Raw genomic sequence first — 24,814 nt, forward strand, 5'->3', positions numbered from 1 at the left:
TTTATTTATGCAAAGTTTCACGCATCTTTGGAACATACAAAAGTTGAAAACGGTGATAACCACTGCAAAAAAAAAAAAAAATGGGGGAGGGGGGGGGGTAACTGATGGGAAGACTGTCACAGTTAAATTCACATATCACTCACTCCAAAAGTAGTCATAAATATAGTTTTAAAAACAAAATTTTATTACCACCAGCTTTAAAAAGTTAGAAAATGTCTGCCAAGGACATGAATACAAGAGCAGTTACCTTCAAGTGCATTAAGTGGGTTTAAAAAGCTGTCCGTGAACAATGCACCGTGGTATGGTTCCGAGGATGGGCGCTGACAACATGATTGCGCAACATGGGCGTTGTTTGATTAAATGAGACTCTGTTGAGCAGCCATAAAAAGTAGTCAGTGGCCTCTTTTCAACACAGGCATACACGCGCAGACTCAGACTAGCTCGTTGGGTCAAATCTTCAGCGACGGTTAGCCAGCACCCGCCTCGAGCCAGGTTGAGGACCCTTCAGGCGCCACCCGACTGTTTTTCTCAGTGCGCCACACGATCCTCAACACCCTTCCGAAGTGCACCGGCAAATCTGGAGAAGGCCGGCCATGTCCCTGTCTACCCAAGGTCCAAAAGTGGGGGAAGGGGGGGGGGGCCTAAACCGGGGGCTGCCCATTGTGTCGCAGGCCCGTGTAAGGCCAGAGCAGCTGCTGGATGGTCATCCAGGAGTCGCTGGTGCCCACGGGGGCTGCGTCTACAGCGGGCTGCATCACCAGGCTGGCCAACAAAGCCAGGAGACCTAATGAGGAGACGACATTAACACGATACACTAAAAATAGTTGGTCAAAATAATTTCGGGTCATTTTAACCCAATTATTGGGTCAGAAATGGACCGACGCCAACTTGGGTCAGTTTAACCCCCCCCCAAAAAAAGAATGTTGGTCTAATTAAGGCCATAAGGGTTGCCTTCACACATATGCTATTCCTACACTTTAAACGTATTATTCCATTTTATTCCGACCACTTTTTCGGTGTGCGACTCCTTCCACATTTTTCATCCGATTGACATCATTCAAGTTTCAAAACGATCAGAAAATTCATGCCTTCCGGGCTAGTATTTTTTTTCGTTTCCCCAAATTTCCCATTTTATACCCCAAAAAAACCCCATTCATTTCCAATGGCACTTTCAACATTTCCCATTTCCACCAGTCCAATTTCAAATTCACATTCAGCTCACATTGGTAAAGCTTTTCAACGCACTCACAATTCCTACTTTCCCAAAATTAAACTTATTCACCCTTAAAACCCACAAAAATTCAACTATTCACCATTCATTTCCATTGACACATTCAACTTTTAACTTTTACACCATTCCTATTTCCACAAATTCAAGTCGTTCAACTCATTCAGCTTTTCAACACCCCCAAAATTCCTACTTCCCACACATTCAACTCATTCACCCTTAAAAAAGCCACACAATTTCACCATTCATTTCCAGTGGACTCTAGTTTGAGAATATGGTTGCTCTCAGAAAATTTGACCCCAAAATATGACCCAACAACACAGGAATTGGGTTAACAGCCATATAAACCAATACATGGTTAATTTGACCCAACAAATTGGTTACGCTGAGAAAATATGACCCATCAATCATCAGAGAAGTTGGGTTAACATATTAGCCATATAAAACAATATTTAATTTGACCCAACTATTTGCTTACTCTCTGAAAAATAACCCAGGAATTTGATCCAACACAACCCATGAATTGAGTTGATGAAATAGCCCAACAGTTTTTAAAGTGTAGTATGTTCCGGGTCAATTTGGACCCAGGCTAAAAAAATCCTTATAATTGTCTACATCTTCTCAAACCAAGTACAACTACCAAAAAAATAATTGGCTCACTAAGTTCCACTGACCAACCTTAAAATACAGGCGGCCATATTTATCCAAAATAACGTTTACATAAAAATATCCAAGACTAAAGTTGGAATACAAAAAAAATTTTTTTTTTTTTAAACGAAAAATTGTAAGCATTTGTAAATGTAGAATAAAGTTAAAAACGTAAGAGGAAAAATAATTCAAATAAGTTGCTCATTAAAACGTAATTAAAAATCATTCCTAAATAAAAGATTGAATCATAACAATTACTGTAAATGCATTGAATTTTAAAGTTGAATATAACTGAACTGTTCTGTACTAGGCCTTTCAATCATTTGCATACCACTAGTGGTACTAGTACTGGTTGACAACTGTTTCGAAGAGCGCTTACCTACAAGGACGAGCACCATGGCGCACCAAAGCCAGAGCCCCCTGCTGCCTCGGGCCACCGCGGCCGCCGTTGCCCGGGTGGAGGTCAAGCTATGGGCCAGAGACTGCGACAGTCCTTGGTCAGAAGACGCAGGGCTGGATGAGGAACTCGGACTGGATGGGGTGGGGAGAAGCCGTGTTTAGTCAAAGGAGAAAGAACGGGTCAAAATTATGGGATGAGAAATGAAAACAGCAGGAAAGGCATTGCGGCATGCTAATCCGATGCGGTCGAGAGCTTGGTGACAAAGATGTGTTAAACAAAAAAAAAAAAAAGCATGAGCTCATCAGCATAATCGAAAAACACTGTAAGGTGGACGGGGAGCATGCGCGGGCAAAAGCGGGAGAAAATGTTGCCGGGGTTTGGGAGCGAGGCTTCAAAACACTTGATTATGAGTCAGCTTTGCAAGTGGCACGGATGAATTTGCATGCATTTCAGTTTCAGCCCACTTTGGCTTCCCTTCGCCATGCTGCGCACTTACAGCATTACAAAGAGCTCATCCTGACTTCTGAATGGTGCGAAAGGAGGAAAAGACAGTTGAGATTTGCTCTTGAAATAACATTTCGTGGCGGGCAGGTCGAATTTGAGATTCATGCAAGACTTCAAAATGCCACAAAGTCTCTTCAATGCTGAAGAAATAATTCGAGAAAGACAAGCGAGCCCAGAACAGCAATGGAAGACTTTCATCATTTATGACCTGAATAAATGACCCAAACATCCCAACTTGGATTTCTCTGCTGAATTTAAATGATGAACCCTTCCATCGTCTTCAGTTAGCTTGCAGAAAGTTGCGTACGGAGACGGACTAACGTCTTGAGGGGCAGAATGAGAGAGGTGAGTTTGCTGCCTAGCTCGCTGAGGCTGGACCTCCTCCTCTCCGGCCCGGCTTCCTCCAGCTCGTCCACCGGCCGCGGGTCCGGGTTATCGCGCGCCGTCCTGCGGGCACGCCGCGCCCGTCAGCCATTCCCGCGACTTATTTCGCGCGCCGATTGCAAAATGGCGGTCATGCCGGTGGGTGTCAACATGCCAACATGATGAGATTCCCGCTTCCAAACAGCACAATTCTACATTCCGGCTCTCGTGGCCACGCTGGCCGGGACCAAACATGCAACACAGGACTTGCGGGCAAACCGGGCAGCTGGATGCATGCAAGGCGGCGCCATCACCGTCAATTCGGATCACAAGCTCCCACGGAAATAGTGACTCCTCCGGCCATCTTTATAGATCCGCACCAAAAGTGAGACCTTCCTTACCCCTTCACCATGCCAGAGGGCTCTTCAGTGTCAACCCAGGCGGCAGAGCTAACAAAGCGTTTAAGTGGGGGGCGCGCCATGTTCTTCCCTGCCACATTCCTGTAAACACCATTATCAACATGGCAGGAAGGGGTAGGGGGATAAACAACGATTTAGCGAGCCACCGTGGCTCTGGCGTGCGAGCCAAGTCATTGGAAGCATTTAAAATTTTTTTTTTTTTTTTTTTTTTTTTTTTTTAAATGGCTTTATATAAGAAATTTAAGTTGCACAATCCGGGCTGCGGGAACATGCAAATCAAGCTGGGCACTTACCACGGAGATCTCCTGGTGAGCCGTTCTGCTTCATTTTCTGCACCATCCTGTTTGATCTGTATTGAGGATGACAATGTTCAACAGCCGCAACGTAGTATTAAAGGGGAAGTCAACCCAAGCATAGTTTTTTTTCAAGACTATGTTCTATGCAAGCCCACTAGGTGAATCAAGGCGTTCTGATAAATATTGCGTTTGTGGAATAAGAGTTAATCCACTCGTTTTTAGCCATCTCTGCGAATGGTCACATCCCTGGTCATTACCTGAGCCTTGAGTAGTTGTGATGTCATTTTCAGTCGACAGAAATGACAAGATGGCCGCCACCAGAGATGGCTAAAAACGAGTGGATTAACACTTATTCCACAAACGCAATATTAATCAAAATGCCGCGTTTCAACTAGTGGGCATGCTAGGAACATATTCTTTAAAAAAAAAATGCTTGGGTTGATTTCCCCCCCCTTTAAGCATCCATCTTACAATAGACATATACTACTCGAAAAAAAATCTTTGGATATTGACGTCCAATTTTTGCATGACAGATATGAGGTGGTGTGATGACAAACGAGCAAAGCGTCGATAGTGTCCTCACCATGTCATAGTGCATGTTGCCTCCACCGGTGCGAGGTATTGCCGCTATGCTAACCCGCCGGGATGATGACTGAATGGAGACATGCAGGGGGGGGGGGGGGGGGAAATGAAGCAATCACAACTTTATAAACAGAAAGGAGACATCACACGCAGGTGTGAGTGACAGAACCATGCCGGTACCTTGTAGTATTGTGACGTCGGAGGCTTCTTGCCACGGAATTCATCTGGGGGGGGGAAAATTAAAAAAAAAAAACGCACAGTCTGGTCAGGGCACCGCTCCGGTTCATTTTCAGCGCATGCGTCTACCTCTGTCAGAGTGCGATCCGAACGACCTCTCGTTGCGCATGAGCGTCCCCCGCAGCTCCAGGAGCTCGGCGTGCTCCTTGGTGTACACCCGCCTCAGGTTCTCCACGTGCTGAATCATCACCTCCACCGCCTTTCCGATGCGACTCTCCTGGCAAGACCCCGAATGATTATTACGAAAACCCCCCCCCCCAAAAATATGTTTAGTTCTTTGTAGATACACACACACCTGATGGATGGCTCCGAGCATCTCAGAGCGACTTGACACTCGGGTCATGGACTGGATGAGGATGTCCAAGTTCTTCTGGAGCCTGTGGATGATCTCCATTGACTGGTTGTCATCCTCACAGAGAGGAGTCAGAGCCTGGCAGGATCAGCGCATGTTGGACATAAATATTGATGCAATGACATGATACAATATTATCTAGGCACCGATATTTGTATTTTTGAAGAATATCGGCATCGGCCTTTTTCAAAGCTCTGCTGGCCCTTAATAAATCAATTTAAAACTGTGGAAATCCAAACAAAGATATGTGGAAGTTTAACATTTGTCATTTTGAAATGTTCATTTACTGTAGAAAACTAAATGGAGTTATTGTTTAAGTTTTTATTTATCCTTTTTAAGACAGATGTATATTGTCAAAAAATTGCTTGAAATTGAAAAGGGGGGGTGGGGGGGGGGCAGGCGGACATTATGCAAACCTGAAACATTGTTCAATGAATATGCCTAAAGACGTTGCAACAAAGTTCAGAGTACATTTTTGTTTAGATTTTGATGCCAATATTTCCCTTTTTCCTAAAAATGAATCGGTTATCAGCCTCCTTGACTACTAATAATCGGTATCAGCCCTGAAAAAAACCATATCGGTCCATCTCTAATATTGTCCAAACTTTTGCTGACATAGGCCACATTTGGGGAAATCAAAAGGCCACTTTGATATTCTTCACCTTTGATTTAGCAAGTGAAAAATCATCCATCGGTAGCCGGTGATACTTATACGTATATCATACACACGAACCTTGTTTTCTCCAACTGAATTTTCAATGAAAAATGACAGATTAATTTATTACTTGTGTTTAAATCCCATTGCAAATCGCAATATTCGGGGGAGGATAAAAAAGCAATTCCATTATTTTACGACTTGCGCTAGTCAAACTTCAATCATAAAAAAAAAACGACGGGGAGCCCCAAAATGTCATTTCAAATGGAGCAAAATATTTGAAAGCCAACCGACCTGCAGTAAGCCCTGGCAGCTGGACACCTCCCTGCGGACGTTCTCCTCGGCCAGGTCACGCGAGCGCTCCTCCAGCCGGAGTCGCTTCTCCAAGGTGAACATGTCGCACTTGAAGCCCAGAGCCAAACGCTGGAACTCGGACTGAAAAGCAGGACGCAAAAACAAAACAAAAAAAAAAACGCTCATGGCTTCAACCTGAGTTCCCCCGCCTAGGATTCCTCACCATTACAATACATGCTGGCGTTACAGTTAGCATGGCTTGAACACACCTCAATCTCCTTGTCATTGGCTGACAGGCTGCTGAAAAGGAAAACGAGCAATTAGGAAAAGCAACCACGATGCACAAATCATATTGACGGCTTGAAATGTGTTACCTGGGCTTATCTTCAGTGCATGAGTCATTATGGTCAGAGATTGTTGACAACTCAGCTGGAGAAGAAATGAGCAGGATTGTGACCTGACAAATCACGCTTCTGTGTCAATAACTAATAATATGACACGTACATTCTTTCTCAGTGGTTGCACATGTGTCAGGTTTGGCCGGCTCCTCCTTCGGGGCTTGGGTGGTGTCAGCGCCTTGTGACTCCTGTGCAGGACAACAATCGGTTGTTTCACTCTTTTTTCCCCCGACCAAATTACCCTTAACATGAATATTTTCATGTATTTTTTCAAGGACCTTGAAAACTCGCAATCACAATGAAGGATTTTATTTGATTGGATTAGAAAAAAAGATGTTGACTCCGCCTTGGGCAAATCTTACCAGTTCTTTCTTATTTTTCCCCTTTTTGTCTTCCGATTTACTCGAATCCGAGGTGACGCTGCTCTCCGATTGGCCGTTCTGTACCACGGGCACGCTTGCCTGCCGACGGTCGGTTAAGGCGGTTGCGCTGATGCTGGCGAGCGGCGCGCTCCCTTGAGGGAAAAGACGTGTGGGTGGCGAAACTCACACTCAGACGCGAGTAAGCGTACACAAACGTCTTTCGGCCTCCTACCTGCCATGCCGGCTTCTGCCGTCGGAGCCGCGGCGTCGCCGTCCTGCGCGCTCTCCTCCTCTTCAACCAACACGGGAAGCGAACTTGTGCTGACAATCGCCGCGTTAGCATTAACACCGCGCAAAACGAAATACCCATACAAATGTGAGGGGAAACTCACCCGGCGTCACCCGCCGCGGGTCTCGGCGCCGACTGGTCCGGGATCGGGCTCTGAAGACGTTCCGAGAAGCGAGAATTGTCACGTTATCGCTCAACGGAGCATACCTGTCCCATTGCGGCGTGACGCCGTTTGAGCTCCACGGTGTGCGCCAGAGACATTTGGCTGGATTCTTACATAATTTTGTGGAGAGCTCTGCAGCTGCGCGCGTGTGTGTGTGTGTGTGTGTGTGTGCGTGAGCGCGCGGCACGCCGCTAAGTGGCGGAGGTGGACCGCCTGCGTACACACTTGTGTGAACATTCGCACCATGGAGTAAGGTGAGTGTTCTGACTGAGCCACATAACGGGATATTGCGCAATACTCCAACTGTACATCAGGTCCGGTTTGACACATAAAACGGAAACTAGCTCACAAAAATTGGAAGTTAGCTACTTTTTTTCAAAGTGCTTTTTTCCCGGCACCCCAGAGTGAACATTTCCGCCGGTCCAGATCCCATCACCTCCCGTCAAAACACCCCCCCCCCCCCCGTGTTGTAGCGAAGTAGAGGAACGAGAACAGAGGAAGTGGTGCGCTGCAGACAATCGAGGAAGCCGTTCCCTTTCACACAAATCGCTTCCTCTGCGCTACTGACCGTCGCTCGGCTCACGTCGCCCTCGTCGTCTCCCCCCTTGTGCTCCTCGCTGGCCGGCTGGAAGCTGCGCACAGAACGGTCCATTTCAACAACTTGGAAGTGAACGCATCGTCTTCCATTTCGTTGTATCGGAGGATGCTTGTGCAAAGCGTGGCGGCAGAGAAACTACTGAGCCAGCGTGACTCCGCCCACAGACAGGAACACGGCGTTTGACTAGCAAATGTGGGCCAGGATCACGTCATAGGGAAATGATGAAACGCGGTCGAAAGGTGATGTCAGATGGGAACAGCAGTGGTGAAATTTAATTCGGCTGCTGCTCGTGTTAATATCTTAACTCACCTCTCATTGGTGGAAGTGACCTCATGTGGTTTGTTGTTGGTTGCGGTCGGCATCTTTGATGGGTCCTGATCAGACAAGGTGCTCGCATTCGGAGTTGCGTCTTCGGATGGAGACAATGTCATCTCTGCCCCTGGGCAGAACAAAAAATAAAATAAATAAATAAATAATCCCACATCTAATCAATCCATTTTCGATGCCACTTTGCCTCATTTCAAGGTCATAGTAGTTTGATGATTTTAAATATTCTTTTTCCGAAAAAGCTTCATTTTAGTTGTGTCAAGAAATTGCAAAATTCCGTTCAGCATCTTCGAGTTTCTTTTACAGCGAGCAAGTGGCTCAGGATATGACTCACTCCCATAAACGACGACACGTGAAGTGTCGGACGGACGACTCAACGCACAGATCTGCGTCGAGATGGAACCAAAGTCAGCGGAGGAGGCGGCGGAGGTCTTACCGCGGCTCTCCGAGTGGGCCGGATCAGGGAGGGCATCCGCCGCCGCGTTCTCGGAGCGGACAGCTTGTGAGTGGGCGGCCGACTGTACCGCTGCCTCGGCCTGAAAAAAAACATTACATGGAGTCGGAAATAGAAGACGGGGGGTGAAACGTTTGAATACGCAACGGACTGCAGGCACGCTCTGGAAATAGAAACTCTTTGTGTGAGAAGACTATGTTGCCAGGATTATGAACATTAATATCTCTCATTTTATTTACTCGTCTTAAATTATGCGCCGGCGTGTCGCTTGTTTTGAATAGTCAACAGTGGCGTTTTTGGCCGTGTGCGATATGCGCGGCCGCCCAGGGCGGCAGGATAGATTGTCTGAAATGTTCCATTCAAATTAATATTCCATTTTTTTTTCAGTATTGTTGAGCATATTTAAACATGTTTTATAATTTATGTAATTTCAATTTATGTTCATATTAGTGCTGTCAAACGATTACAATTTTTTAAAGTAATTAAAAGCAAAATTTTCCATAATCCCAATGAATCATATTTTTCAACTATATATATATTTTTTTTACGAAGCTTGGAACCGATAGAGTAAAATCTTGGAATTAATGTGGAAAAAATATAAAAGTATATTTCGATTTAAAAGACTGTTCTAATAGCTTTCTTTGATCCTTGAATGCGATTCATATCTTGTAAAATGCAACACTTGAACAATACATCAACGACATACATCTAATATTGTATTTTAAATTATTTTGGATTTCTCCAATGAGCCGTTGACTACGTAAAAGTCAGTTTTTGTGACAGTGATCAGAAGTTGGCTGCTACATGAAGTAAATAAAACTGAGTTAACTGAGTTAATTTTTTTAAGCGTTATAAAATTGAAATTAATCTCCATAGTTAATGCTTTAACTTGGACATCCCTAGTTTATATAGATGAAGATGCGACCGTTTGGTATAAAATATAATCCAATCCATTTTGAGGACCTTATTTCAAAAAAGTGAACACTGCGGGGTGAATTGAACCCTGCGCTGGCATTGCAATAAAAGCAATTTCAGAATTCATTTTACCTGCAAACAATGGTGGCTCACCCTTGACTCTGGAGTTTCTGCGACACACACACACACAAAGAAATTTTATTCATCCAGAAGTCCCGAGAAATGGCAACCCCGCCTTCTTCCATTTTAGGTCACGCGGGGTACTGGGAAAAGAACCACGCGGAGGGAGGGGCCGAGGGGTCGGGATCTCATCCACGGCCAAAGTGGCATTAGTGACGGCATTGGCACAATTTTTTTTTTTTCTTTTTGGGTCTCTCTACCGGCCAGCCACTCAAGCAGGAGAGGAATGGAGGGGATTACTGCTCACTCCGTGGCCTCAGACTGCTTGACACCTGGCCATAGAAGGGCCTTGAGGAAGACGCTTTGACACACACACACAAGCCCTTTGAATGGAACCACCATAGAAGGCAGGGATCTTCTTCCACCGGCTTCTTGTGTGTGTGTGTGTGGATGTGACCTGTGCTGATGCTTCAAGCCTGGCTGAGTGTCCTTTGACTCGTGGATTAGAGTTATCTAATCTCGCTGGGAGTTCATTTATTAACCGACTAGAGTGGGATACTCTGTGGCGATTTTGGTTTAACATCACTTTATAAAAAAAAAATGAAAATATAAAAAAAACATTTTGCTTGCCCGCCAGACACTGTCCGTCCGAGGAAGACTCAGGTTTGGCAGACACAGGAGTGGACGAGTCCCTCGCTTCTCCTTCGCCCGTGCCGTCCACCACCGTCCACTTCTCGTCCTCCGCGACTCCATCCGGCGCTCGACAGTTGCTCGCCGCCGTTTCGTTTTTCAGGAAATCTTGAAGGGCGTACTCCTCATCCCATTCCAGATCATCGCCGGTCTTATAAAACACAAAGACGAGGTTCAACCAAGGTGACGGTACTCGAAATGAATCAGCACCCGGCTCGTATTTGTGGCGCTATTATGCAAATGCTTGAGTGGACGTCAGCGCAAATTGATGAGCGAGATGCGCGTGGGCGTCTGCCCTCGTCAAAGCCACACCGATGCAAACGCAAGCGACGCAAATCAGAGACGCTGCCGAGCTACTCACTGACCTCATCCTCTGGTGCAGGCGTCTGGCATGAGCCTTCTCTGCTCTCTTGAGGAGTCTTGAGCTGCGCTAGTTCCTCACTGAGCTGCCGCTTCTGGTTCTCCTGATCCTGCACCCTGCACGACAACACGCATCAAATGACGGGAAAGTGACTACAAGCATGCGAGGTTTTCAAAGCGGTTTTCTCAGTGTCCAAAAGAGACGGAGAGAGCTGCTCCAAAGCAGTACAGTGGACATACTGTACCCAATCCGCAGGCCCATGCAGTGTCCCATTTTGTTTCCCAGGGTGACCAGCGCCAGTTCGCCAACTGGCCCAGTGCAGGTTCCAATTTTTCCTACTACTGTGTAGTTAAAAAAAAAAAAAAAAAAAAAAAAAAAAAAGGGTCCAGTGAAAGATATTGTGGAGGATGAGGAGGTCTTGGGGGATGAGGAATAAGCCGTTTTTCATCTAAAGTTTGTGAGCACCAGTCTGACCTCTCTCTCTCTGGGCTGGGGCTGAACCACAGTGACTCTCTTATATAGCTGTGCACTCTCTCACACACACACACACACACACACACACACACGCTGTGCATGCGCGCACACACACGCGCACAATTACCCAAACTGCCAGTTGGACATAGTTTTAATTAGGGATAGACCGATTATAGGCGCATATATTTGGCATTTTGACGAATATCGGTATCGGCCTTTTTAAAAAATCTGATAGCCGATAAATCAATTTAAAACTGTTACTGGTCATGGGAACTGAATATTTCCCCACTGTGGGGTCAATAAAGGCCTTCTTATTCTTCTTAAAAAAAACACTGTACCTTTTGTTTGAAATCAACACAAAAACAAGTGCAATTTTAACATTTCTGTCATTTTGAAATTATGGGGAACTTTATTTGCTGTAGAAAACTATAGGGAGCTATGAGTTTTCATTTCACGTTTTGAGATAACGCTGATGACTCTTGGAGCTCCCTGAACTTCATAAGAATTTTAGAAGAAAGATCTATATTATCAAAAATGTATAATAATTATAAAAAATAAAAAAAAAACTATGCAAATCTGAAAAAATGTCCAATAAACATACGCTTAAAGATGTTTCAACAAAGTTACAAGTTTTGATTTTTTTTTTTCTTGATGCCAATACTTTCCTTCATACTGAAATTGAGTATCGGCTCCAAATATCGGTATCGGTCCTAAAAAAAAAACCTTACCCGTCTCTACTATTTATTGAATACCTCTCTCACCCAGCGAATATGTGAAGGGGGGGTGGGGAAGCTTCCATAGTTGCAAGATTAGCCTGCGAGCCATAAGAGTCGTTAAAGCCAAGGCTCGTTTAAGTATTTTTGGTAGCTCCACACTCGGGCGGAGGGGGATCGTTACCAAAAATCGCGGATAGGGAGTTGGGAGGAATATCAAAAATAAATGCCCAAAATGGCGCTAACTTGGGGCACGACCAAAACATATGAACGTGGTTTGCTGGGGACAGATTGCTCCAACCACGAGTCGTTCACAGAAGAGATTTTCGACAGCCTAGCATTAGTATATCTCCCTCTACTTTTAATGGTAAATCAGTTTTAAGGTGAATGTTTTTTTGTCTCAATTTGTGTGTCTACTCCATGGGAAGGAAAGGAAAACATACACGCGCAGCCATCCAGGGAAGCCAACTTATCCAAACGCAGTCCTCCTGAAGCCCAGGACCAAAGTGAGACGGGCCTCTGAGGTCATTACGACTGACAAGTCCTTCCCCCCACTTGAGGCGAAAACGAAAACGTTACCTGACTGAAAGGTGCAGGATCTCCGTTCGTGACCTCCTCACGTTACTGGCCATTTTGACCAGCTCCTTCTCGATGGAGTCTGTGTACTGCGCGAGCTGGTCCAGTCTTAAGGCCCAGTCTTCTCTTCTTGCGTCAAGTGCGACCTGCGCCGCCTGTTCAAAGACAAGACCAAACTGGTGTAAAGACTCTCGCGGGCCAGAATGTTCACCTCACACATAACTGTGACAGATTATTTCCATGGCCGTCAGCTGACTCTCTGAGGAGCCTTCACTTTTACAGGCACTCAACTAATGATGGCCGAACGTGCCTAATGAATGCAGGGCGGCAACAAAGCTGGAGGGGGAGGAGGGCGGGGGACAATAGAGGAGGAAAGTCGAGCGAGCGAGTGGTGTTCACGCTACAACACACCGAATAAACAGCGCCGCTTTGGATGGGGCTGGCGAGGGAGTTACGTAAGAGATAGTGTGCGGGGAAACAACTACGAAGTGATGTGAGATAAAACGCGCAACAGGTGGACGAAGATGATGCCGAAAAAATTGCCATGAGTCACGAAGCAGAGAGAAAGAAACGAAAGCCACCTCAAGGCCGGTGTCTGTGACGCCCCCTGGTTCCGAGCGGACGCTTTGTAAGGCTTTCAGTGTGGACACAACGGCGGTGGCGTCTTGTCTGAAGTCGCTTTTCTACAGGACACCAAAGGAAGAACAAAAAAAATTAGGGTTTGAAAGCAAAAACACATTCAGGGTGACTAAACAGCTCAACAGGCCTGGCTATTAATACTCAGAAAAGTTTGGTATGAAAGGCTGGGAAAAAAAATGGTCCCTGGACATGCCCTTGGGCTACAAATATCATTACCAGTCTGTTTAGACGCTCCTTGAAATCCAGAGACAAGATTTCAGGGTTGGGTCCGTGCATCATCATCAGCACCTCTCGGTCCAGGGTCTCATCCAGTGGCGAGGCAAAGCACATATTGGCGGGCAAATGGTCAACGCCATAGATGGACTAAAGAGGAGTCAGTCATACTTTCACCTAAATCCATCTGAATTTTGTCAAGTGCAAGACTGCTGATTGAAGCGCAGGTGAAGTGCTGACCTCCAGTGGTGGTGACTGAGCCAAGGCCAGCTCGGTCTGCAAGGATCCTGAAGCGCTCTGGTTCAACCTGTAGGCTACCGAAAGAGACACTCCAGCGCTGTTGGGAGTCAAATGATGATAGAATTGATCATATTATATTGATGAGGACATTTAAAAGGCTTATTGGCTATCTTGCAAACAAACAATATGTGCTGTTAAACGATGTCAAATCAGAATGAATGAAAGTAATACTGTATGTGGAGTTCCCCAGGGATCAATTCTCAGACCAATATGATTTATTTTAAATTATTATGATATGATTATGACGCTTAATCTGAAGTTGGTTTGGATGAAGCTCTCATTCTCCGAAGCATCCACCGAGCCAAGCTTTTCCTGATTCCAGGTTCCGGTGCATCTTTACCCTTGGCTTTGCGCTCGCACCTGATCGAGTGAGATTATGACAGCAACAGGCCGTCACCTGTGTGGTTTCACGGCACAGTTGGAAGTACTCCTCTTTTATATCTGAAACCCACCCCGAGAGGTCTTGATGCATCATCTGCATGTGGTTCTCCAGTTTGCTCTTGTCAGCCCTTAGTAACTGAAACAAACCACCGATATTAGTCAAACGCTAAATTTGCTGAAAAAGCAAAAATAATCAGGATCGCTTATAGAGATTAAAAAAAAAAAAAACACCTCCGTGATGGAGGAATATTCTTCCACTGCCACCTTGAGCTCGTCTATTTGTCTACTCCTCTGTGAGAAGAAAAGAAAATAATTGAGAGGGGAAAAAGGAGGTGTTACTTTGGCAAGACCTCAGATGGGTCAACAGTAAAATGAAAAATAAAAAAATAATAAAAAAATGAAAAGCACGATGACCTCTCGTATTAGAGATTCCTTTTCAGTGATGACTGCATCAAAAGAGTGAATCTGCACCTAAGGACAAGGACGCAACCGTTACACAACCAAGCATTGAGTGGCACTCGACGTAGAAATTGATTAAAAAAAAAAAATATAGGAGCACAAACGCAGAGCAAAATACTGAAAGAAAAAAAAAAGAAAAGATTGTGCTAACCTGAAGGTCAGCGTTAATGACATACAGCTCCGTTATTCTCTTCTGAAGCTCGTCCATCTCCATGGCGACCTTGAAGTTCTGGGACGCCATTCGGAGAGAGAGAGAGAAAGTTAGGGCATCGTAGCCATGTGGTCATCTAAGCAGATGTGGAAATGAAAATCTACCTCGTCCTGAAGCGAAGCAATCTTGGCTATGAGGTCTTGGTTTTCCTTCTCCTGGAAAGAGGAAGCGGTTTACTTCACTTTTATCATCCTGGCGGCTCGACACAGGCACTTTTCACAGCCGTGCATGCGCGACTATGCGAGCTGTGATTTTTGTCTGACCACGTGTCTGCTGCGCGCGGAGGCGCGAGCTCTGCCTTCCTCCGTGCAGCTCAAAGTGGCCTTCATCTCCTCCACTTCATCATGCAGCATCTTCTCTTTGTGGATCAGCTGCTGGTGACTGCAGAAGAGGAGGAGGATGGGGGTGGGGGGATGTTGCAGTGGTAGGCATGCCGGCACCCCGTGAGGTCATCTTACACTCTGGCCTGGTTGCGCAGCTCCTCGTTCTCATCGGTGAGCTTTTGGTTGCTCTCCTCCATGCCCTCCGCCGCCTGTTTCAGCTTCTTCACCTCCTCCCGGAGCTTCTGGTTGCTCATCTGGAGGTCGGCAAGGCAGTGCACAAGCTCTGATGTTTCACTGTAGAGGAGAGAAGCAAAGTGAGGGTTTTGGAGTGGGCATTTGCAGAATTGGAGGATGGTTTCTGCCCCTCCCGAGATAAACTGCAACCGCGGCAGAAGTCATTCCAAAATATTTCAAATACCAATTAAGTCTTGAGCTCCTCCCATACGGCTTTTGTTGACCCTCGACGACCAACTTGCATATCAAATATTGCAAATAAAACATGTTTTAAATCATTGGATACAATTTTGTGTCACTTTGATTGGACGACAGATATTTTAAATAGTAGTAATAATTATGCTTGGCTTCTAAAATATTAATTTTCATCAAGATGGAGAAAAAGTGAGCTACATGACTCAGCAGAAATGACAAGCTAGCCTGTGAGTATGCATAGACGTAATGTAAGGGAAAAAAAAAAGTTTTTTCAAAAAATTAAAAAAAAAAAAATCACAGTTTAATTGCAAAGACTTTATTCCACAATATTTGGAAAGATTTTTTTCTCAGTGTCTGTTTTTCTGTAACAGGATCTTGTAAACTGTTGACGTTGGAGCCTAACAAATAAAAAATGATCTGATGCTTTATTACAGGTTTCTTGAAAACATAAAATCTAAAATAGTTTTTGACATTTTTTTTTTTTTTTATGTCAGTGCCTAAATTGTCCTATAATTATGCAATGGACGTACAATTCTGCTTTTGACGCGTCCCCTCCAAAGCCCTCCAAGCTTCCTGAGGTCATGTTGAGCAGCATGGACCTCCTCGCTACAATAGAAATGGACACCAGTGTTGAGAATGTTGTGAAAGAATTTATAAAAATAAATAAATAAATAAAATAAAATAAAATAGCAACTTACGGGACAAATACTCACCAGAAATGCCTTCTCTTGCTTTGATTAAATCCTGGTTGAAATCTTCTGATGGTTCTTCGCTAGAGTGCAACAGAGGAGCCAAAGTGACATCACGGGCCTGTTAACGGGCGCGCCGACCTCTGGTCATTCCTTTACCTATTGCTGCGGCAGTCGTCAATCCACTCCCTCATGACGGCGTGATACGTGTCCAGGTCGATGGAAACGTCTTTACGCTCGGGGTCCAGCATGTTGCAGAGCTCCTCCAGCCCCGTGTCCTCTGAGGTGCGGCTGGTGGTGTGCCGCAGGAAGTCCACAATGTGAGACACGTACACCTTACCTAGAAGGTGGCATTCAATAGAAAAAAAAGAACAAAAATAAGGGCTTAAAAATCACTAGCGTTTCTTTTGGGGAAAAATAGTCACAAAAAGTGACGAAAGGCAGCACATGCTCATCGGAGCGACAGATAGAAGACACTATTACTGAAAAACAAGCAATAATTCCGAAACGGGCGTTTCCCATTCGAGCTCGAGTGAAATTATTTAGTCGGTGTTACCTCGACGTTGCGTGTCACAAGCATAGAAGATGGTGTCGAGGAGATTCTCCTCGCAGATGAGACTGACTTCTGCCATTTTTTTGCTCTCGGAGGCCGGCGTGTTTCCTAAGCGCGAGCAAAGACAAGCACATGATGTGCAATTCCTCCTCGGGGCACCGGTGGAAACTTAAAACTCTGTGCTGCCTTATATGAGGTCAACCATTTTCTAGTTGGGTCGCATTTGCTCAACGTTTGTATTCAGGTTGACTTTAGTCAGCTTCCTCATTATTATCTTGCCTTTTAGAGAACTCTCACACACTCAGTAGTTGTTTCCCCACTTATATTGCAGTACTTGTGCAAGATTGGATTCTGTGCATGTTGTTTTCCTTTGCAATGTTGATTTTGTTAGTGTTAAAGTGGAAGTCAACCCCAGAATTTTCCTGACAATAATACGATCTATGCGGCTCCACTAGTCAAAACACCGCATTCGGATTAATATTGTGTTTGTGGAATACGAGTTAAGCAGTAAAATCCATCAGTTCTTGTCCATGTCGGGGCGGCCATTTTGTCACTTGCTGTCAACTGAAAATGACATCACAGGTCGACGCAAAGTGGCAAAATGGCCGCCCCCGAGATGGCTGAAAATGGCTGGATTTGGCTGTTGAACTCATATTACACAAACGCAATATTAGTCCGAATGCCGCTTTTTGACAAATGGAGACTCATAGAACCTGCTTACCTCCATCTCCCAGTGACAGTCTTCTAACAACCAGAGCCGGGTAGGGCAGCTCACCCTCCATGGAGCTCCCATTGTTGCCGGTGCTGAAGTTGAGATCATAAGAGACGGTGTTGCGAATTGGCGTGAAGGTGCGAGAGGGAGCCGGCCCGCTTCCGTTCTCGGGCTGCGCCGGCTGGGGTCCGCCTCGTGTGAACGTGAAGTACGGGGAGTCTTTGGTCTGGCCCGTGGGGGTGGAGCAATACTTATGCCAGGCCTTGAATGGTTTTATCGCACTTCTATCAACACCATTGCTCTCCCCAAGGGTACTCGTGATGGCGTATGTGATAGCAGAGGTGCCGGCTGCCGGTGTGAGAGGAGTTGATGATGGAATGGAGGGAGCCATCTCCTCAAATGGCGCAGAGTTGAGCATTCCGTCACCTTTCTCCTTGCTCCCGTGGACCCCTTTCTTCAAGATGGCTTCCAGGTTGTGCCTGAGGCCACACTGGGGGCTGTCGTAGCTGCTGGAGGACAGCTTGGGGATTTGGAAGGGGCTATTGGGCTCCCGGTCACCGCGCCACTGGATGGTCTGAAGTTTGCGGCAGATGCTGTCCACCGGGTTGTGGCGTCGTGCTGGCTGGGGCGGGTAGTCGTCCATGATCAAGAGAGGCTGGAGTCTGGGTGGAAGACAGAGTATGGATATGGATACACACTTTTTAAATTGAAGGGGAAAAAAAGGAAGGGAGGAGGAAGGAGTAGAGTGTGAATTTATAAGCAAGGAAGGATGAAAGAATGAACTTTTAAGGTCTCCACCAGGTCAACACAAAAAAACAAAAAAAACAACAACACACAGTTAGGCTAGCTACATTTAGCTCACCTGTATTTTACGTAGGTTTATGGAAAATGTCAAACATTAACCTAATGCGGATAAAAATAGATAATGAATGCCCAATCATTCCTTATCAAATGATCTTGATATTTAAATATTTATTCATTGGATTACCTTGAATGATTAAATTAAATGCAGGTTTAAGAAAATGTACTTTTTAATCATCCATACGCTACGCCTGTTCAATAGCAAAATAGAAAATAAATATAAAATTCTGATTGAGGTTTAAAAAAAAAAAGCAGCAGGTGTGGATAATTAAAACTAATTCAGCTGACGCTCAAACAATAAGTAAATCACATCACTACCATAAGACACATTATTCATCTACACTCGACATAACTGGCGTAGTTGCCATTTAAGATGAAATGTGAAGGTTAGAAGTGGAAAAAAAGGCACGAAATAATTCAAACAAAAGAAAAAACATTCCCCCCCCCTCCACCTAAGCAGTTAATCAACGCCAAAAAAAAAAGTAGACACCTGAAAAACTATTACAAAAAAAAAAGATCCTTACCTGACACGTTTAAAAGAAACACATAGAAGTTGTCGTTACCAGCTCGATTTTGTAATCAATTCCACCATGCTCGCGTCGCGCATGCGCATTCGGAGTTAGGGACCGGGACTCTAAAAAAAGAAGCGAACTGCGCCACTCTGTGTTCGGACGTGGTAACAACAACAATAGCTCATCAACGGCGGAACGAATTCAACCCTACGCCTCTGAATTAACATGTAATTCGCCCCTGGGCGTAAACATTTTGAATATTAAAATATAATTGTGTAAATATTATTTTAAAGGCGTAACTCCACCTGACTCTCAGGTTAAGGTTTGACTTCCAATTTATTTCATTATTACCCAGTCCAGACGTCTCCTGCTTTAAAGGTATGTTTCACTACACTAAAACTTTTGATTTAAATACTTGAGATTAATATTACCAAATGGTGAGGAGATGGCGAATAGCATCTCTATAGATGGTTAAAAAATAATTTCAACACTGGCTTTTAACTATTGCGTACTGTTAACATTATCACAACCCACTCCAATATAATGTTTCTTGTTAGAGCTGGTTGATTTTGTTTGATTTGTTTAAATTAGATCATTACATTGTACAGTGAAGCCAAAGGTAGCACTTTCAGAACAAATACAAACATAAAATCCTGATTTGTGTGTTTACTTTGACAATTTTGACAGTGTTCTGTCATCATGGAAACTCCAACCATGAAGGGTGACTGCAGCATTCCAAGCTTCAAGGTACTTTGATGCTTTATAGCGGACAAATACAGTGCATCGCCTACCCTCAGTTGCAGCATCGTGGTGATTCACACGTATCGATTGTGATGATTCGCGTAAAAAAAAAAAAATCCCCACAGTGGCTCCTTGAAGAATAAGAATCCAAAATTGCAATAAAAGCCTTGAGAGCATCATCCAGCTGTTTTATTTCGAAGTAAATCCATCAGAGTTGGAATGAGTTGACGAGGCCCGACTATGTCTTTATTCTTGGTCACAATTTCGGTGGTCCGGACCTCCTCTCAGCAGAATACGCTGTCCCGGCTCACACTAAGTAGCCGAAGCTCTCAGGTAGAGATTAGCTCATAGACACACACTTTCAATTTCATTTAGTGGGAGGTGTGTGCCGACTTTCAGGGCGTCGTGTGGTTTGCTCTGAAACAACCCAACAGATATTTGGTCCTAATCCCTGAGTAGTACAAAAGGCTCAGTGGGCCTTATCTACTTTCACCGCTCTCTCTCCTTCACACACACACACTGGAAGACAGACATGCTCATACAGTATTTATAGCCACGTAAGCACTTGACAGCACAGTGTGAACGGAGGGATGCAGGTAACGGCGAGAAGGGATTATGACGCATGCTAAAATTTCTCCTCATGTGTCACATTGTTTATGGTGAGCAGTCGGCAACATAAAGAAAAAAATTGGGAGCACAGACTTTATTTCATGGGACAAAATGTACACACAAAAAAAGTGCAGGCCTGTTGGTCGCTCATTGGTTTATAATCTGGGATTAGGGTTGGGGTAACCTGCATGAGAGGAAGGTCATAACGGTCTAATCCAAGTTATGAGTAATGTGTCTGAATTTACGGTACACAGAGGTGGACTGATTCACATTCAATACGTTGAATCAGTAGTTGTCAAAGTGTGGGCTCCCCCTAGTGGTGCTTGCTTGAATCACTGAAGTAAATGATCAAAGTGCATAACGCTTCAGTGGTTAAATGCTTTTTTTTTTTTAAACCCAGTTCAGTACATATATTAAGTACAGTTCAGTTGTACTGAAATTATTAAGTATAATACATTTGCTTTTAATCTTTCACAACTATTTGTTTATATGTAAAAATTTTTATGTGCAATCCATTATTATTTTATAATTAATGGTGTTGGTACTGCTGGATCCTAGCGCTGCGTTCGATGCGGCACGCCATTCTTTTAAATAGACTAAATGTCTGGCTGGCCTCATTGGTGCTGTACACTAACACAAATGTTTTTTATCCTTTATGGAAAGTTTACGTAAATGCTCCTTGAAAGGCTATGAAGTAACATGGTGTGCCTCAAGGTTCAATTTCAAGGGTCATTTATTGTTTAATTTATGCTCCGTCTTGGTGGTGTCATTAGGAGGCACGGTGTGAATTTCTCCTGATGACGCCAGTCCATTGGATGTGATTTTTCACTGTGTCCTGCACATCAAATACTGGATTGCACAGAACTTTCTTCATCTTAACCAAGACAAGATTGAAGTTTTAATCATCGGTCCTGAGGCCCAGAGAGAGAAACGTTTTTTTTTTCTTTTCCATTTGTATGAAGAGAGATATATAAAGAAAGTTTGACTGGTTGATTTTAATTAATCATTACTTGAGTACCGATTTTTCTTTCCTTATACACCGTATTTAAGTGCAGCGTTAATGTTCAATGTGTGTTTTACAATATTATCGATCACATATTTTAAGAAGTTCAAGAACCACTGTCTTAAGTGATGATGTGAACGTCTAATCTGAGATGATATCTTGGATGCGCTTAGGCAGCAGACCTTGTCATCAAGCTGTCCACTGCGCCGGTAACCCATCACGACGTGTGCGCCTTCGGGGTGGTCTTCACAAACCACATGCTGACTATCGAGTGGGATGCCTCCGAGGGCTGGCAGGCGCCCCTCATCCGGCCTTTCGAGAACCTACCGCTTCACCCGGCCTGCTCGTCACTGCACTATGCCATTCAGGTGAAGCGAAATGAGCCTGGCGTGGACTTTGGAACGCTCCCAGTTGAATCCGAACTTCTCCATAGCTGTTTGAAGGTCTGAAGGCTTACCGAGGGGATGACAATCGAGTGCGTCTCTTCAGGCCGATGCTCAACATGGAACGCATGGTCAAGTCGGCAAGGAGAGCTTGTCTACCAGTAAGTGCGAAAGAAGTCAAAAGCTGTATATGCAGTATAAATTATAGAGTACCTAACATTGAACCTTGAGGCACACCATGTTACTTCATAGATTTTCGAGCAGTATGTACTTCCTCTTTCAGATATTTGAACCATCAGAGTTGTTGGAGTGCATCAGGAAACTTGTGGAAGTGGACCAGGACTGGATTTCTTGCTCAGACTCAAACAGCCTCTACATCAGACCCACATTGATCAGCACAGAGGTAACAAGTACAGTCTCCACCGTTTAAGGTTATCAACATATATCAAAGGATATTTGTTGTCTTCCAGCCAGCTCTGTCTATACAAAAACCTGGCCGAGCCTTGCTGTTTGTCATCATGAGCCTTGTGGGTTCTTACTTTACGGCGGCGACAAAAGTCATCTCCTTGTGGGCCGACCCGAAGTACACGCGGGCATGGGAAGGAGGAACCGGAGACTGCAAGTTGGGAGGGTGGGAAACCCGCACAGTCAGTTATGTACAGTATAATCACACAAATAAGTGTGGTGTTATCTTTTTTTTTGTTTTTTTTGTTAGGAACTATGGTGGTACCCTGTATGCACAGTATGAAGCGAAGGATCATGGATGTCAGCAGGTGTTGTGGCTGTACGGCGAGGACCATCAAATCACTGAAGTGGGAACCATGAATATCTTTGTTCACTGGATCAATGAGGATGGAGGTCAGTCGATAATATTTTCCGATACATTGTGTATGCTCAAAATATTTGTGAGTGTTTTTTTTTTTTTTTTGTTTTGTTTTTTAATACCATACTTACCTTTCCGACTTGTAGAAGAAGAGCTTGCGACGCCACCCCTGAACGGCCTCATCCTCCCAGGAGTTACTCGGCGGAGCATCCTTGAACTCGCCAGAAAATGGGTAACACGCAAATATTCTATTCCAACACACCGCCCCATTTAACCTTCTCTTCTCCCCTCCAACATTGAAGGGGGAGTTTAAAGTAACAGAGCGCTACCTGAACATGGCCCAGCTCCGCGGCGCGCTCAAGCAGGGCCGCGTCAAGCAGCTGTTCGGTTCCGGCACGGCCTGCATGATCTGGCCAGTGGGAGACATATTCTACTTGGGAGAGGTAGTCCAAATCTATCTAATCTAATGTATGTGATTGTTTATTTTTCACAAATGTCAAATTGATCATAATAACAAAGCTAGCGCAGTACAATTGTTTTTTAATTCATTTTTTTTTTTTTTTTGGATAGCACTTGCACATCCCCTGTCAGGAGAAGAGTTCACAGCTGGCCGCCCGTGTCTCGAAACAACTCACGGATATCCAGGTTGGTGCACACCAAGGTTGGAATAGTTAGTTTGTTTTTATTTTGTACAGTGACAAAACTCTTCAAGAGGTGAACAAAATCGGTTTATTCTTCTAATCACTCTGAGGCAGGAGATGAGCGCTCCATCTATCACGCAGGCCTCGCGAGGGATGAGCGTGCTGCTCGGGTGCCTTGTGAATGCCCCCCCCCCCCCCCCCCCGCACCCCCGTTCAATGTGCTTTGTGGCTTCATCCACAGATAGAGGCCCGAGTGGCAAACTCCTGCGTTCGCTCATTAAGCCCGCTGTAATTGCACAAACCCAATTATTGCCTCAGCAATAATTTTTTTTTTTTTTTTTTTTTTTTTGTGATCTTCAAAAAGCCGAGATGCTGCAAAACGAAGAAGCCTCGGACAAGCCGCGGCGAGGCTTAATGAACAATAAAATCGCCCAAAACAGCGCGGCGCCTTTAAATCTGTTGACATTTCATTTGGAGGCGAGCGGCAACATTGTGCAACAAACAAACGAGTGGTCCGAGGCTGCGGATGAAAGATGGGTTTACTAAGTCGCCCTTCCTGTTCCTCTTTCAAGTTAATTAGAAATCACATCCTTTTGTTTCCCCTTCGCGTGCGTTTATTTACTTTCTCACTTGGACCATTAGAACAAATTTGCAGAATGAGAGGCAAATAATTGGATTTGTCTCCGCAGCTGTCACGGATTGGGGGAACATTTTGTTGTGATTGTTTATTATTCCTCCTCTCTGTTGTGTCGCCTCTGTGGCCGAGTTGGCAGATTTGCTCAAGGGTGTTTAATTTCATTTTTTCTCATTTGTGATTTGTTCGCAATTAAGAGGCACTGGGTGAGGGGAACTTTATTTGCTGGGTGACAGGAGTTTTGTTTGGACCCTGGAGGAAGGGGAGAGGATCATCATGCCAATCTTTTTGGGACTTATTTTTGTCTTGCAGTATGGCCGCACACCCAGCGACTGGACATTCCTGGTCTAACCGTCATCAGGAAGCCCGGAATGTGTGCGTTCACCAAGACGTACAAAGTAAAAGAAAAATAATAATAAATAAATCAACTCATGCAATCAAAATGCAATCTTTTCACTGTACATGCAATGTACTGTGGTACCTTATTTGTTGTTAGGCATAAAAAAAAAAAAAAAAATGTCCAAAGTGCTTTAATAAACAAAAGTTGGCTGTTATCTCATGCAAGAATGCTTAATAAATTACATTCCTACAACAACATTACTTCCTTTTTTTTTTAAAATAGCATCAGGGATTTAAATGGCATAAGAAATGTTCATTTTTTCCCCCAACTCATGAAATTAATAGTCATTTGATTCATTTGTTGAAAAAATAGCCTTTAAATAAGTTTTAACTTCTTCCTACTCCTTTTCGAACTAGCAGTACGCAATATTTTAGTGTGGGTATTTATATATTGTAGTGTTCATTTTTTTTGTGTGCCAAATTCAAAATAAACTATTAAATCAATCAAAAGATGAGCAAAATTAAATCATCAAATAAAAATATTACTAAAATAAACATTGAATTTATTTTATATTTATATTTTATTTACAAGTTTTTCTTTTCACTTGGCCTATCTGTCTGTTTAAAAAAAAAAAATACACATGGCACTTGAGCACAAAAGTTCACACACCCCTGCATGAGATGATGCAGTTGTCGCATTATAAAACGGAAGCACCTCATGTTTGCTTCATGTAAATCGACGTTGTTCTATCGCAGTGTCCATGATCAAAAAGCAGGAACCCCAAAACTCTTGATGTCCCGTCACTTCTTATTTAGGCGCCTGTGACATTCACGCAAGGGCACAGGGGGAGGCGTCGGGGTGTAATCCGAGGCAAAGGAGCGAGCGAGAGAGCCAGGGAGAAGGAAGAGGAAGGAGAGCGAAAGGAAGATGGCACCCATTC

At 44.4% G+C, this 24,814-nt stretch overlaps 2 protein-coding genes across 9 annotated transcripts; one reads left to right on the forward strand and one right to left on the reverse strand.

Moving 5' to 3' along the window:
- Positions 1 to 163: 163 nt before the first annotated feature.
- Positions 164 to 19,887, reverse strand: irag2 (inositol 1,4,5-triphosphate receptor associated 2). Of its 8 annotated transcripts, XM_086022947.1 has the most exons (40): positions 19,492 to 19,887; positions 17,337 to 17,989; positions 16,619 to 16,723; positions 16,222 to 16,402; positions 16,087 to 16,145; positions 15,904 to 15,979; positions 15,080 to 15,238; positions 14,885 to 15,002; positions 14,726 to 14,776; positions 14,562 to 14,639; positions 14,366 to 14,422; positions 14,183 to 14,242; positions 14,023 to 14,087; positions 13,511 to 13,607; positions 13,274 to 13,420; positions 13,000 to 13,101; positions 12,422 to 12,573; positions 10,660 to 10,771; positions 10,235 to 10,445; positions 9,617 to 9,654; positions 8,552 to 8,651; positions 8,098 to 8,227; positions 7,759 to 7,822; positions 7,131 to 7,180; positions 6,971 to 7,059; positions 6,739 to 6,890; positions 6,483 to 6,564; positions 6,353 to 6,407; positions 6,248 to 6,278; positions 5,979 to 6,119; positions 4,973 to 5,107; positions 4,747 to 4,894; positions 4,621 to 4,664; positions 4,442 to 4,510; positions 3,856 to 3,911; positions 3,545 to 3,643; positions 3,102 to 3,227; positions 2,773 to 2,799; positions 2,256 to 2,407; positions 164 to 784 (listed from the first exon to the last, which is right to left on the reverse strand). In XM_086022947.1, the coding sequence occupies exons 2-40, from the start codon at positions 17,968 to 17,970 to the stop codon at positions 642 to 644; spliced, it is 4,395 nt and encodes a 1,464-aa protein (XP_085879073.1). In that variant the 5' UTR covers positions 17,971 to 17,989; positions 19,492 to 19,887; the 3' UTR covers positions 164 to 641. The 8 variants fall into 8 exon arrangements, with proteins under 8 accessions (XP_085879073.1, XP_085879076.1, XP_085879077.1 ...); XM_086022950.1 differs by lacking the exon at positions 4,442 to 4,510; XM_086022951.1 differs by lacking the exon at positions 3,545 to 3,643 and having other exon boundaries at positions 19,492 to 19,886.
- Positions 18,842 to 24,131, forward strand: bcat1 (branched chain amino-acid transaminase 1, cytosolic). Its single transcript, XM_086022972.1, has 11 exons — positions 18,842 to 19,078; positions 19,388 to 19,447; positions 21,227 to 21,421; positions 21,487 to 21,597; positions 21,720 to 21,839; positions 21,907 to 22,067; positions 22,152 to 22,294; positions 22,406 to 22,491; positions 22,562 to 22,702; positions 22,830 to 22,904; positions 23,847 to 24,131. The coding sequence occupies exons 2-11, from the start codon at positions 19,400 to 19,402 to the stop codon at positions 23,883 to 23,885; spliced, it is 1,119 nt and encodes a 372-aa protein (XP_085879098.1). The 5' UTR covers positions 18,842 to 19,078; positions 19,388 to 19,399; the 3' UTR covers positions 23,886 to 24,131.
- Positions 24,132 to 24,814: the final 683 nt, after the last annotated feature.

Source organism: Filicampus tigris, chromosome 22 (assembly GCF_054856515.1).
Source record: "Filicampus tigris isolate MCC_2025a chromosome 22, RoL_Ftig_1.0, whole genome shotgun sequence".
In the NCBI taxonomy this organism is placed as follows: domain Eukaryota; kingdom Metazoa; phylum Chordata; class Actinopteri; order Syngnathiformes; family Syngnathidae; genus Filicampus; species Filicampus tigris.